This window comes from Peromyscus californicus, unplaced genomic scaffold, assembly GCF_007827085.1.
Source record: "Peromyscus californicus insignis strain IS unplaced genomic scaffold, ASM782708v3 Scaffold_15__1_contigs__length_86483966, whole genome shotgun sequence".
Classification (NCBI taxonomy): Eukaryota; Metazoa; Chordata; class Mammalia; order Rodentia; family Cricetidae; genus Peromyscus; species Peromyscus californicus.
The window spans coordinates 63,179,289-63,195,439 of NW_026294447.1; the positions used below are offsets into that span (position 1 = coordinate 63,179,289).

Sequence of the window (16,151 nt, forward strand, 5' to 3'; positions counted from 1 at the left end):
TGAGTGGGAGGACTTGGAATCCAGAGCTGGGCTCCTCTGCCTGAGCTGCAGGGTCAGGGCTGGATTTCATGAGCACAGAGAAGCCTTATTTGCATATTGTCCGGCTATAGCAAGCACTGGAGGTGAACCTGGGGAGAAGGCAGTGCTGTCCCTGTGTGTCAAGACACAGGTGTGTGGGTTCACGCTGGTCCGAGGAAAGAAGACTAAGAGGCATCTTAAGAATGAATCTAGCCTTTCTTGGCTGCACCAGTGTCCAGCCTCGAAGGACCAAAGCACTGTCGCATCACCTAAGGCATTTTTATTTCTTCTAATTACAGTTTAGACAGTTAATTTCCATACTTTCAAAGCAACCTCAAAAGAGCTCCCATAGATAAAATGCCAAGTGCAAATTACTAGCTTTCTCAGGTACCACGGTTTTCCGGGTTTCCTAAACCAAGTATTGCATAGGCTTTTGATTCTTGGGAGACTCTGTGAACTTTGACTCTCAGACAAGATTCACATAGGGCAATAAGAGAAACAATTGGGATGGTTAAACAAAAGAAGGATTAGGGCTAGGTACTACTTTTTGGTGCCAGGGTAGGAGCTCAGTAGGAATGCAGCCGCATAGCCCTCAGAGATTATATAAGACATCAAAGACAATGATGACAGACATAGAAATGGTATTGTAGTTGTGTATGGAACCTTTCCTCACTTCATATAGCTATCTTTTGTGCAGGTGTTCAGAACATGCTGTGTTTCTACAATGTCTTGTCTTTTTAGAGAAATTAAAAGCACCACACACAGGTGTGTGTCTATCTAGGAGCTCAGTCTTTCCCACTGTCTGAGCTGGACACGGCTTCTCTCATATGTGGATCTTGGACATGGTCACACCTGTCTGGAGAGGTTAGAACTCCTTGCTTGTAACAGGAACACTTTGGAATTATCTGAATTTCACATATTTATGTGACACTGCTGTCATCAGGACATAAGAGGACTACAGATGTGATATCACTTGTCACTGCCTCTCTCCTGCCTTGTGGTTGCTATGAAGACATTCCTATCTACAGCAAACTCACTTGTTCTGCACCCCGAAATTCTCTCTGTGGTTCCTTTAAACTCCGAGTTTCCATTATCTTCTCCCATCTTTACACCAGGAAACACATGATTGTCTTATGTTGTGTTAGGAAAATTTTCATTCCCCAATTAATATAATTAGCATACCTGGGGCTTTTAATTAATTTTTAGAATGATGTTGTTCTCATTTAATCAGTTCTTTTGTTTCCTTCCTACTCATTCTCATTCTCTCCCCACACCCCACTTTTGCTTTCCCAGTCCAGCACTACCCTGGGCAAGTTCCCAGTGCCCCTCATTTAAGATGGCTTCCCTTCCTAGGGTTCCTGTTCTAGTTCCAAAACCTACACAACAGAAGCCAGATCACCTAACACATACAATCTACATTCTGTATATGACAGAAAAAGGCAGTGTTTGTCTTTCCCAATCTTGTTATATTGTTGGCACATTGATTTCCAGTTCCATTTGTGTTCTTCAAAGTCTCAGAGAACACTGAAGAAGAGGAGTCAGAAAGATTGTAAGAGATGGAGCATGAGGAAGAGTGCTGTGAAATTCTGTACTGGACATGACATGGTTCTCACATTCATGAACTCATCGTGGCTGTTGTTTTCCATGTAAGCTGTACGAAGAACAAAATCCTATTATAGATTAATTCCAGATCTTACCTTTTACTGAGGGTCTGTTGTATGTAGAGAGTTACTAGAGAGTCTCCATGCAGGAGCCTTCCCATGATAAATAACTTTTCACATATCTTATGACAAGCTAGACAATGTGGTCAGTGTTTGGTCTGATGTGCACACCTTGTGTGAGGTCTATGGTGAGTGTGAAGCTCATCCAAGACTCACTGACTATGCCTGATCTTCCTGTTTTACATGAATCCTATAATGTTTCAACTATGAAACCCAAATGAGACTCTGCCTTGAGTCTAGGGGAGCCCATTTTTTAGAGTCCCTAAGTTATTTCAGAATCTGTTCCTGGTGCCCACATTAGAGTTAGTTCTTCCCTGCATGATAGTTCCCATCTTGTTTGGGTCAGAGTACATGCTACATTTAAACATATGCACCCAGTTGAAAATATCCTTCTATACTTGAATAATTTAAATATGACCATACAACATACTTGTAGAGAGATTTTCTGAGAAACATTCCTGTGAAGTGGAGAGGCAGCCCAGATGTCGGGAGTCCAGCCCTTCATGCCCCTCTCCCTTGCTTAGGGGGATTCTGACGTCTCTTCTTTCCTACTGGCTCCTTATGGCCATAAGTACATCCTCCTCGTGTCTAGGCTCATACTAATATGTCCTCGGTGTGTACTGTTGATATACTAATACAGGGTTGTGTCATCAACTTTCAGACTGTCCATTATGAGCTAGCTACAGAGTGTTCTTGGAATTATCTCTGGGTATGGTCAGTTGGTCTTTGACAGAGTTTACATGTTTTTTTCTGAACCCCATTCTTACAAATGTGAGATCCACCTCAGACCCAGTGCATGTAGTAATTACTGAATGTAAATCCAGATGGCAAAGAGAAGAATAAAAAGGTCACCCCAGGCTGTAACAATCCTCCCCCAGATTCTACCAGCTATACCTGTCACTGGACAGCTGCAAATACCAAGGATTCTGATCAGGAAATTGTCACACATGTCCACCTTCCCTCTTACTCATGACCACTCACACCCCCAGAATTTCTTCTTTGTCATAAATTGTCCTTTATAAAAACAACAAGAAAAATCTAGCTCATCCCCAATTCCATTGTGAACGTTCTGTGTCTAGTGTTTGTCAATGAATGGGCAGATCTGGGAATCCTAGGGTACACTCCTCTACCAGAGCTGCAGGGTCAGGACTTGGCTGGTTTCCATGAGCACAATGATGTCCTGTTTGCATATTTTCCTGCCTGTGTATGTTCTCTTGTCCTGGGCTCAAAGGAGCCTATGCTCAGTGCAGATCTCACAATCATGTTGGACACTGTATGAATGATGGAATTCAAGAAAACCTAACCAGTAATATGGTTGTACTCTATAAATATTCAACACTCAAGCATCCCTAGGCTCATTTATATCACTGTTTCTCCTTACTTAACAGAGTTGTGTGTTTGTAATTCAGTAAGGAAGGCTGGTTCTCAGAAAGGCAGGTTTGAGGTTATATGTTGTGGTGGATTTGATTGCAATGTCAGTCTAACATTGGCAATAAAGTTAAACCTTGATTCAGAGGTCAATCAAAGTAGATACTGCATCTGGCACCCAGTGCATGCCCTTAGATCACACCAGTGCTGCAAAGCTGACACCACTGTGGCCAGGTTCACCCCTCACCCCAGACCCTTCCAGTCAGTCATGGGCCTTTCCTGCTGCGGTCTCTTTGAGGCAGTCTCTGGCCACAACCCACCCTCCTGGCTTTAAACACTACAGTCTACTGGGACAGAATGAGCAGTCCACCGCCAGCTGGCTCTGTCATTCAGGTCCCCCTGTGCCCTTGCACACCTTGTGCCTAAGCCTGGCCTTGCACTGCCTGTGCCCTCTGCCCAGTTGTGCAGTGCAGTGACAGCCAGCAGAGGTCTCCTTGAACTCCCTGGGCAGCTGTCCACCACTACTCATGGCAGGTGGCCTGGGAGCCTCCTGTACTGCATCCCAGCTCCATGGGCTTTTCCTACCCGTTTCCCTAAGTCTGCATTTCAGGAGGTCACTGCACCTCCCTGCACAGAGGAGCATCCTGCCCTCCCTGCCCACATGCTGAGCATCCCCACAGCAGCTGGTTACCCCTGCACAGTTCTTCCTATGCTGTCATCATGAGCAGCTCCTTTTTCTGAGACTTGGGCATTGGTAGGTTTCCTATGTTGCACTGTTTGGTAGTTATCAAACCACTTTTTAAAGGATAAAATATGAATTACCAAACTGACCATAATTATGATCAACATTATGTCAATCCCAGCTAAAATGGTTATCACTTCATTTAATTTTTGCATTTTCAAAGCATCCATTGTGGAACCATACAGAGTCTTAACTCTCTGTACCACAATATTGCTGCCAATTTTTAACATGAGAAAAGTTCTTTCTTTTTTGTATCCTAATTCCTCCTTTTAGTATTCTTACGTGTCTCTCCAGATCTGCTGTTTTCTACAGACATATAAGAAAAACGGTCATTTTGTAGTTCCAATTCAATTAAAAGTTCAAGCTAGCTTTGGCGTTGGAATGTGGTTTTCCCCTTCTTTAACTCCTAGCATGCTTGTCATAGGAAAAACCAAAGTCTCTGTCTCATTTCAGAAGATCCAAATGGTATGGAACAGAAGAAAACGAAAATTAAATGGCTAATCTATTGTCACTAATTTCCTTAGATTATATTTTGACTCTTTAAAACTTTTCTTAAAGCCTAAGTATCTTCTCAATTTATACAGTTAACATGCACACACACACACACACACACACACACACACACACACACACACATATGAACTTTATTTCATTATATTAATGGTTATTTAGAATACTCACTAATTCTAGAATAAGCTTTCTCTAAATTCATGTAAATGATTTCCGGCTTGAGTCTGAAGTAGGTTAATATGATAAATCCACATGAGTCTGTTTAAGGAGCATTAGGGAAATTTATTATGAAGAAGTATACTCATGAATACAGAATGGAGTAGATAGCTGAAGTTATCCTCTGATCTGACTGGGAGCTAATCCACCTTTCAGGCATTAGGGAGAAGGGACTCCTGACCCTTCTCCCATCCTTTTAAGAAGTCACATACAACAGCAAGAAACACCGCCTCTTTCAGGCCCTATAGCCCAAGGTCATGGGTGGAGCAAATATTGCTACATTTCCCCTTTTTGTCGAAATAAGAAGGTTCTAGACCTAATACAAATTATCTACAATAAGAATGATTATGAAATATTGTTCAGGAAAAACAAAAGGTAATAACATAAACAAAAATGGGACTACAAACCAACAATAACAACATCAAACCAGAAACCCATGATAAATGTCCAGAAATGTCCAAATCATAGGTAGAGGGTAAATTACTGAGATTACTCCAATAGCTGTCCTATCCTGGAGCTTATAACTTTAGTATCTGAAATAGTCTTTGCTAAGATATAAGAGGATTATAACTGTAACTATCTATTCTTCAACCCCATCAAAGACCTGAGAAGGAAAATAATATTACCTGTGAATACAGGAAGTGCAAGCAAGCAATTTCCAAAATTCTTGCAAGAATAGACAGAGATGGCAGCCTGAACAATCACCTAAAGTTTCTCAGCATTGGTGAGGCATCCAATTTGGCTACAGGCCTAGAATATCTAACAGACCATTTGCAGAAGCAGGAATTTTGAAAAATCTTCTTACCTTGTCTTGGCAGATTTCAGTAGTCGCTTTTCCATATTTCCTATTTGTCTGGAAAGGACAGTGTTCACACTGTGAGCAGTTGAGGTTAAAATGATGGCTGCTGATGAGACCATCACTCTTCAAGTACAAATCCCCTGAGCTATGTGTTATCCTGATGACTCAAATCTCTGGCAAGTGATAGAAATGAGTTCTACTTGAGAAGAATAATGAAACTGATCTCTTGGATGAGACAAACAGTATCCTAACCTTTAACAGGAGTAGTGATGATTCAAACAGAATGTTTATTAATCAAAATGAGGAATGTATTTCTGAAATATTAACATTTGAATCAAAGCCTCATTTATACTACAGAAATTCTCACACTGAGTTAGCTCCCAGCACTGGAAGTGAATATTTCAAATATTTTATTTTTAATTATGTGTATATGCTTCTGTGTATTTTAGTGCTAATGAAGGCCAAAGAGGGTCTCAGTCCTTTGTATTTACAGGTGGAATGAGGTGACCAATTTGAGTGTAAGGAACAATAATCATTCTTAACTACTGAGCTGCTTCTCCAGCACCTGGATTATCAATCATAACCTCACCTCTCATGTTTGCTGCAGCTATGTTCACAAAGTGCTGAATATCACAGGAATCTGGATAAACACGGAGGACATTTTATAAATGACAGCCAGAAAGCAAGAGAACAAAAGGACCTCTTATCAAGTGGAACCTAAAAAACTGGTCTCAGGTAAAGTTGTATTTAGGGCAGGGTGACCTTGGCTTGAATATTTTAGAGAGAAGCATAATCGGTTTCATGGGAAGGATTATTACAAATGTTAATAATGGATGAGTCATAACAACAAATTTTGTTTTTCAAAAAGGGAGAGAATAGATCTTACTAAGTATGCCCTCAAACAATAAAGCTAAGGTCATTCAACACTGGACATGCATTTGAAAACATCCTGTAAGACAGGGTGAATACAGACAATTTCAACTTCAATTAAATTAAAAAAGAAGCAGTTCATGTTATCATAAATGCAGGCCAGAAAGGAATGAACCCATTACCAAAACCTTGTTGGTTGTCCTAACTCATACAGTGCTCCACTGAGATTTCTTGAAAAATATCAACTCAAACCCATGTTTTTTATTTTACACCATTAGATTATGGAGACATTTAATTACTATATTTAAACTTTCTAAATTGTAAAAAAAATTATTACATTATTGTTTGTCACACCATGTGTTTCATAACTATAATGTGAATCTATGATTTACTAAATTTCTGGGGTCCTTTAATTACTTAGAATAATGTAGAAGTCTCAAAAATTTATAATTTGCCTGATGTGTAAATAATGAATAAGTTTATAAATCACTCAAACAATTAATTAATAAAAATGCTAATAATCTGATTTTAAGTGGGAAAAGACCATAGCAGATTTGAAGCTACAAGGAACTGTTAAATTTCATTTTTACATCTTCTGTGTCTGAATTAAGATCAGGTACTTTATCTGGAACCACTATCCTGACCAACTGAGAACTGGTGGGGTCTATCACTTATTTACATAAAATCTTTCACAGGATAATCTAGACATGTTTTGTAAAATAATTATTTATTATTTATTTAGTTGGCACTTCTTACTGAGGTGACATTTTCTTATGTGTCAAAATTAGGAAAAGGATGGAAGATGAATTGCTAGTCAGTCTTATTAATAAAAATCCAGGAGCCAGATATTGGGGGGAAAGTTGAGAGATCAGAGGAGCAGAAAGAAGTCAGCCACATTATTGCTGCTAGGAAATTCTCAATCAAAGGGAGAACTACTTCCTGTATACCCAAGCACATATGCCTTTCTGTGCTTTGCCCTTTTCATTGCTGGTGACTCTGGGTCCAAACTATTTTTTAAGGGTTACTTATTTATTTAAAGATTTTTTAAATTTTACCTGCTGCCCACTGTTCCCCCTCCTTCCCCTTCTCTCTCTCCCACTGCACCTCTCCCCATCCTACCCTCCACTCACTCCTCCTAGTGGGTAAGGGCTCCCTTAGATATTCAACACAAGCTGGCTTATCAAGTGGAGCAGGCCCAAGCCCCCTACTCTGCATCAAGGCTGAGTAAGTCGTGGCACCGTAGGGAATGGGCTCTGAAACATCCAGTTCATGCACTCTGGAAGAGTCCTGGTCCCATTGCCAGGGTACCCACAAACACTTCAAGCCACAAAACTGTCACCCTCCTTCAGAGGGCCTAGTGTGGTCCCATGCAGGCTTCCCAGCTGTAAGTCTAGTGTCTGTGAGCTCCCACTAGCTTGGATCAGCCGTCTCTGTGGTTTTTCCCATCAAGATCCTGACCCCCCCCTGCTCCTATAATCCCTCCTCCCTCTCTTCAAATGAACTCCAGGAGCTTCGCCAAATGCTTGGCTGTGGGTCTCTACATCTGCTTCCATCAGTCACTGGATGCAAGTTCTACGATGACAATTAGGTTAGTCACTGATCTGAGTGCAAGGGAAAGCTAGTTCAAGTGCCTTATTCACCATTGCTATGAAACTTAGCTGGGGACATCCTTGTGGGTTCCTGGGGATTTCCTTAGCAGCAGATTTCTCCCTAAACCCATAATGGCTCACTTTCTCAAGATCTCTCTTTCATTTCTCTCCCTCTCTGTCCCTCCCTTAACTCTGCCATCTCTAACCCTACTCCCCATCTCCTCCCCTCCATTCCTCTTCACAGGTAACAAAAGAGATCTTAAAACTCTCCCCTTCGTGGGGTGATCCATGTGTTAGCCTTTCAGAGTCCTCCTCTTTATCTAGCTTCTCTAGGACTGTGGGTTGTGGCCTGTTTATCCTTTTCTTTGTTTGTCTTTCTGGGTCTGAGTTACCTCACTCAGGATGAATTTTTTCTAGTTCCATCCATTTACCTACAAATTTCATGATGACATTGTTTTGTAACTCTGTGTAATAGTCCATTGCATAAATGTACTACATTTTCTTTATCCATTCTTCAGTTGAGAGGCATCTAGGCTGGAGAAATGTCTCAGAAGTTTAGAACACTGACTGCTCTTCCAGAGGTCCTGAGTTCAGTTCCCAGCAACCACATGGTGACTCACAACCACCTAGAATGAGATCTGGTGCCCTCTTCTGGCCTGCAAGCATACATGCAGGCAGAACACTGTATACAAAATATGCATATCTTTAAAAAATGTCAAAACCACTCTGAGATACCGTCTTACGCCTGTCAGAATGGCTAAGATCAAAAACACTGGTGACAGCTTATGTTGAGGAGGATGTGGAGAAAGGGAACTCTCCTCCACTGCTGGTGAGAGTGTAACCTTCCACAGCCACTCTGGAAATCAGTAGAGCAGGTCTCAGAAAACTGGAAATCAACCTACCTCCAGAACCAGGAATAACTCTTGAACATATACTCAAAATATGCTCAACCACACCACAAGGACGTTTGCTCAACTATGTTCATACCAGCACTATTCATAATAGCAAACTAATTTTTACCAAGATGAAAATTTTTGAAAATAGAATTTTTCACAAATGATAACCAAGTATACTCTTTTAAGTTCTCTTGGTTTAGAAGAAGGAAATAATGGATATTTATGTTTCAAATCTACTTTTGGAAAATGATAATATTTTTGGGAAGCTGTAGTTTCTCCATCACATGTTCATAAACAAAGAGGATAAATTACAAATTACTAAAAATTTCCAAGCTTCCTCAGTGGACTTAAAGTCAACAAGTGTCGTAATTTCAGACTCCTTTTAAAATATTAATTGATACACACACACACACACACACACACACACACACACACACAGAATATATAAAATTAGGTGCCATTCTGTCTGGTAATCAGAAGCAATTGGATAGCTTAGAGGGTGTGTGGGAAAAAATGTTCTAATATGTGCACACATAGAAGATTGAATAGGATATGAGAGTCCAGAGGGACCTCTAGAGGATATCCTTGGCTTGAAGAGGAAACCACAGGTTGTGACATTAAAACACATGCTCATTCAGCAGAGTCCAGAACTTAATAGCTTCTGAAGTGAACCTCACTGGTGGTCCTCAGAAGTCTCTGCTGGTCCTTGGTGCCCCCTATTGGTATCAGAGGTCTCCATAGGGAGGTTTTTGTGCAGGCTCACACTAGAGTTCCCTCACGGTGTCTCTGGCACAGTAATAAGTGGCTGTGTCCTCAGTTTGCAGATTGTTCAGTTTTAAGAAAACTTGGCTCTTGGAGGTGTCCCTGCTGATGGTGATCCGGGATTTAAGGGCTGAATTATACGCTGTGTTTCCATTATATCGTATTATTCCCATCCACTGCAGACCCTTTCCTGGAGGCTGGCGGACCCAGTGTACACCATAGTTAGTTAATGAGAACCCAGAGACCGTGCAGGTGAGAGACAGGGTCTGTGAGGGCTGCACCAGGCCAGGTCCTGACTCCTTCAGCTGCGCCTGGGACAGGGCACCTGGGGACAAACAACATCACCATCAGTCATACGTACCATAGATGACATGTATGGTCCCTCTCCTGAAACCCTGACCCACTTACAGCTTGGAAAGGTCACCAGGCAGAGGAGCAGCACCAGGACAGCCATGCTCTGCTGGAGGCTCTAGTGAGAAGAAGATGGGGCTTCTCAGCTGGGCCTGGGCTTTCATCCTGAGCCTGAGGGCTGCTTTGCATTGTGGGAGGTTCCTGAGAGGATAAAAGGAAGTGCAGGACAAGGCTTCCACTCTTCCCTCAGGTGACTGAGATTTGCCTCGTGTTTCCTAGATGAACTGGACATGGAAACTCAGGAACATTTTCCTGTTATTTTTCTGAATTTGCAATAACTGAGAAATGGGAAATAGTATGAATTACACTGTGCAGACCTGACAAACAAATTATGAGATTGTTTATACTAAGTGAATCCTTATTCACACAGTGCAGGCAGAACTGGGTACCGTGTCCTAAATGCATTTGTACATCTCTATAAATACCTGAAGTGGATTCAGGATGGAGTTGGACCTCTTAGTGATTAGAAACTTTGCTTAAGGAACAACTGAAAATTTATTATCTTGGTGTCAGTGGGATCAATCTTGTTCTCATACCTCATCTAGATAATAGCTTGTGAGGAAACACCTCACTAACATTATTACATCATGTGTTTATCTGTGAGGATACCCAAGAAACTGATTTCAACCTCTTCACCTGCTCACTTGTGAACACTATACCTGGAGATTAGATTTAATGTCTCTTGATTTATGTCAGTCTATCCTTCTCTATGTACTTTATACCTCTTTTTAGCATGTAACACAGAAAATCCCACGTTTCTAAATATGATTATTGCATTGGTAATGGGTGGGAAGATCAGCTGTTCATAATACTTCATAAAGCACTATAGTATTCAACTAGGCTTGAGGTTTATGTTAACTAAAGCAGAAAATAAGCCAGAGAAGCTGAAGTCAAAACAAGAAGTAGAGAAGAAGTAGACATGATCATGGGGACCCTGTGCCTTGAAGTGCTGATCATCATAGAGAACATGAGTGTGTAGATCTTTCCTCCATGCTTTGCTAACCTACATCACAGGGGATGTGAAGTTCAGAACTGGAGTCCACCTGTTCAGTTAGCACTCAGAGGATGTCTGTATTGGTACTGGAGATCTCAAATTTTGTGTCCCTTATTTCTGTGTGCATAGTCTTTGTACTCAGAGTGGCAGTAGTAGAGACAGGTCCTAACCTTAGGGAGTCAGCCATCCTGTGCAAGCTCTGATGGTCACCCACACTATGAGTGCTGTCTTCCCACATTCTTGATGCTCTGAGTGTTAGATGAATATTTTCAGACATTATTCTCAGTATGTCTCATGGTGGTCTATCTGATAATTTCATTGAGGTAACAAAAATTTGGGTAGGAGTATTACAGAAATAAATGTACATCTCTCATACCATATTAGAGAACTTGGTATAAGTCTTATCATTCAAGTATTTTTGTCTTTCGTGACTTCAGAGATCGTTTGTATCCATATTCTGTACTCCCTTGCGCCTTGGATTTCCCTTTTCCATGAGTTCCCTAAAGAAATTCACTAAGCAAAAGTTATTTACAAAGGGAAAGAGTTCGTGATAAATCCACCCATTAAGTATAATTACATCCTCTTTGAGAGGTGGATTCTTATTTCTAAGTGTTTGTTCAGTCATTTGTTTACTTATGTCTGGTGGATGCAGGGATACTCACTTAATGAGTCATGTTTTCATGACAGTATCCTGTTGTACATTTGTGTTGTGGTTGGAATTTCATCAACATAATACAAACTAGGTCATCAGGGAACAAGGAACCTCAGTTGAATAACAAGGCCTCCATCAGGTTGTTCTGAGAGAACAAATGTGGGGTCATGTTCTTGAGCAATGATTGGTGTGGGAGGGTCCAGGCTGATGGGGGTGGTGCCGTCCATGGGAGGTGTTCCTGGGTTGTGTAAGAAAGCATGCTGAACAACCATGGAGTGCAAGCCAGTAAGCAGAGTTCCTTCATGGTTCCTGATTCAGTTTTCACCTTCACGTTCCTCCTTTGATTTCATGTCCTGATTTTCCTACATGATGGCTGTAAGATTTAAGATGACATAACCCATTTCCTTCCCTCCTTGGTTTGATCATAATGTTGGTCACATCTGTAGAGAAAACACTAGGATAATTTCAAAGTCTTCTGATGAGAAGTTGGATGTGGGGTCTGCACAACTACAACCACAGCCACACATGCAGTTACACATCCAAATACACACACACACACACACACACACACACACACACACACATACACAGAGAGAGAGAGAGAGAGAGAGAGAGAGAGAGAGAGAGAGAGAGAGAGAGAGAGAGAGACTCCTGTTCACATGCAGAAACATATTCACAGGTAGATGGACTGACTTTCTGTCTTTCTTCATTTTTTTATTTTATTTTATTTTTATTTTGCAGTACAATTCAGTTCTACATATCAGCCACGGATTCCCTTGTTCTCCCCCCTCTGGCCCCCCTCCCCTTCCCCCAGCCCACCCCCTTCATTTTATAGGTTCACTCTGCTTGGCCTGGATTCACTAGGTAGACCACGTTGATATTGAACTGTGAGAGATTCTCTTGCCACAGTCTCCCTAGTGACTGGTTTAAAGGTGTGCACAACCATTCTCAACCATCACATACAGAGTTAAAAATATTAATTTTGTGAAAAATATTTTTCCATGCAAAATATTCTGATCATTATTTCCTTTATGTCATCTTTTCCTAGATCCTTCCTCTCTACAAATTGCCAATTCCACAACCAGCAGAGTTTTAAGGACATTTAAGAGATTGTCTTTGTGACATTAATTTTTGTATAGACAATGATTGGTTTAAAAACCCATAATTGCCAATACATTTTCTCTTTTAAAAATCGTTTGCTTTTGTCCCTACCCAGTACATGACTTGCATGTGTGGTTTGGCTGTTAGTCTGACATTCCAGGAGCCTCTGTTTACACACCTGTCTCCAGTGACTCTAAAATCAGCCCTAATTCTGTAGTCATGCCAGACCAAGGTAATAGAGCTCAAGTTTCTCTGATGTTAATTGCTATGTCTCCATGTGAAGTACTGTCTTGGAGCACAATAAGGACTTCACATACATCTTTGAAAACCAGAGGTGTAATCACATTTGAAGAGAGTAATATGTGGGTGTTTTAAGAGTCAATTTATCTAAAAAAAAGATCCCCATCAAGCTAAAGCATCTCCATCTAGGTCAATTATTCTGAATATATGTTTTACAAGAACTTTTGAACAAATATCTACACCACTATTTTTGTTTTCATTATGAGAATTAATATCAATATAATATAAAATTATATATTCTAGGTGGGCTTGTAAATGCTTCCGTAATATGTAATATCATTATTGTAAACTTTTGGAATATACAATATTTTATATATCATAAATATAATCAATTCTCATGTACCAAACGCCATTATAATTTAAATGAAAATTTCTCTGACTAAAATATACTTCAGTATTAAAAATAATCATGTAATTTATGTATTTCTTTTGTAGGTTAATATTTTTATTAATGTATAGAATGTGTTACGATAAAATTCAGGGCTGAGGAGATGGCTCAGGGTGAGGTGCCTGCCTCCCAGTATGAGTATCTCAGTTTGATTCTCAGCACTTAACTACAAAGCTGGGTGTGATGGTTTATTCTTTAGTCCCAGCACTGGGGAGGTAGTGACTGGAGGTTCTCTGAGTATTGACATCCAACCCTTCTATCTGAACATGTGAGCTCCAGGTTCTGTGTGAGACCCTGTCTCAATAAATAAGCTAGAGATCAATAGAGGAAGACACTCAGAATCTGCTTGTGACTTCCACATACAAGTGCAAACATACATATATGCACACACAGTCTCACCAATTAGCATTCCCATTCATTCAAACGTTGCCCTTCCCTGTGTTGAACACATAGTTTGTTGTTATTTAGAAGCCTGTCATGGATGCTGCAGACCTTAGCTGAATTGTTTCTTATGAACACAAGAGCAGAACTTTTGTAACTCACTTCATCATTGTTCCCTTTCCATTAAACACCACTTTCCATCTGCAATTCCCACCCTAGTTACTGCTGTTCCCCATCTGCCCATGAGATTGCCTCTTCTATGTCTAAGAATGTGAGAAATGACATTTTTCTGTGTAAAATTCTGATTTCTTTTTAAAAATTAGAATGGGTTCTTAAAGTTAATAACTTGCAGATAAAAGGCAAACAGTAACATAGATCTGTTTGCCTAGCCTTCCTATCTTTCAAAATATCACCTTTTTTTCCTACAGCTAATGTTTTAATTATAGCAGTGGGTTATGTAATCCTAAAACAAACACAAACCTCCCCACGTTCCTCTCCTTATGTCCAGCACTTATGACTTACTGTAACACAGCAGAGAAAGAGAGTGTAAATGATTGACATTCTGAGCATCAATCTCAAGAAAGTAGGGAGGACCAATGAAATCAACCAACCAAGCCGACAAGCAAAAAGAGAGAGGAGGAAGAGGAGAAGGAGGAAGAAACTGCATCCCTAGATGATGACTCCTACCAAGAGTCTGGTCAGGCTACTGAGATGTGTCTCAACCACTGGTTTTCTGAGAGTCACTGGGGTCTTAGACAGGAAGGGAAGTTAGGCTGTCTACAGAGGCTTGTTCAGGGGAATGGAGACCCAGTCCCTGAAGTCAATCACCTACTCACAGCCTCCCTGGGTGCCTGACCCTTAAAATTGGCTTTGTGGACAGATGGTGCTGTGATAACTTCTGAAATGTAAACAATGCATATTATGAGAAAATATGCATCTCTCAAGCAAACACACAAACATCCAAACATAGACACTCAGACAGACATACAAAAACAGAGACACACCTACACAGAGACACACATACAAGGACAGACAGGTATACATATATTAACATCCTATGACCTTAAGAACATTCTCTTATGATATCTGTCATTCATTCTACTTAAAAACAAAATACCCTGCTAGTTTATGATGTACTGTGATTATATTAGTTCATCCCACTACACTCTCTCTTTTCCCTTTCACTCCTGATGACCCTTCTGACTCTGCCTTCTCTCATGTCTCTCCCTTCCTTTCTTTCTTCATTCCTTCCTTCTTTCCATCCTTCCCTGCTTCCCTGCCTACCTCTCTTCTTCCTTTGTCCACTCACCCAGCATTGAGATTGCTGGGTCAGGTGGTCTTGTGTGTGTGATTCTCTCAGGGACCACCACAATATCTGCTAATATCATACCAGGACCATGTTCCTATGGACATTACACAGGGACCCCTTCCTCTCCATCCTAAGACTTGATTGCTTTCTCTCTTTGGGGAAATGGCATCCATTCCCTTGGTTACAAGGAAAATTTATTCATTTGGCTTTAATATCCATTTCTCTGGTGATTAGAGAAGTTGGCCTTATGCAATCTTTTCTTCCTACATGGATTGGTCAAGATGAAGGAGCCCAACCAGGGAATGGAGTGCAGGACGGTAATGAGAAGACATTACCTCTCAACTCCATGTTCCCTGAGATATCTGTTATCCTTCTGACTCAGATTAAGTGATAGAAATGAGTTGCCCTTGAGAAGAAAAATGAGAATGATCTATTGGTTGAGACAGTGTTCTAACCTTTAACAAGTAGTAATGATGTTTCAAAAAAACTAGTAAGCAATCTAAATGAGGAATATGTTTTTGAAATAGAAACATTTGAATCAAGGCCTTGTTTATACTACTCAAAAACTCTTAAATCATAATGCCTTCTGTGCTGGATGTCAAAAAAATTAAAGACATACTTTATTTTTAATTATGTGTATATGTTGCTGTATGGGTAGTTTAGTGCTCATGGAGACAAATTAAGCAAGAGTCTTCTGTGCTTACAGGTGCTTATGAGGTACTAAATACTAAATACTAAATACTAAATACTAAATTCTAAATACTAAATACTAAATACAGTGTGTCAGGAACTGAACATAAATACCCAGTTGTTTCCCCAGCACCTGGATGACTTACCAACCTTTTTTCTCTTGTTTTCTGTAGCTCTCTTCACAAGAGTCTACATACCACACTGAGTTTAATGAATCTGGAGGGCATTTTCTAAATTGCAGACAGACAACAAGAGAACAAAAGGACCTCTTATCAAGTGTAACCTAGGAAACAGTTCTTGGGTAAAGTAAAACTATGTCAGGGTATTCCTGGTTTGGACAATGAAAGTGTGAAGATTAATTAGTTAGATGGTAGGGATTGTCTCAAATAATGAGTTGTATGGATGTGATGACAGCTAATAACTACATATCCTGT

The 16,151-nt window shown here is 40.4% G+C and overlaps 1 gene segment (V, D, J or C); it reads right to left on the reverse strand.

Annotated features, from left to right (window-relative positions):
- Window positions 1-8,301: 8,301 nt before the first annotated feature.
- Window positions 8,302-9,945, reverse strand: LOC128111017 (Ig heavy chain V region PJ14-like; the record flags this gene model as incomplete). The annotated part of the segment is given in 3 exon segments: window positions 8,302-8,325; window positions 9,509-9,816; window positions 9,900-9,945. Coding segments are annotated over 3 exon segments (378 nt in total), but the record flags the coding sequence as incomplete, so codon positions are not given.
- Window positions 9,946-16,151: the final 6,206 nt, after the last annotated feature.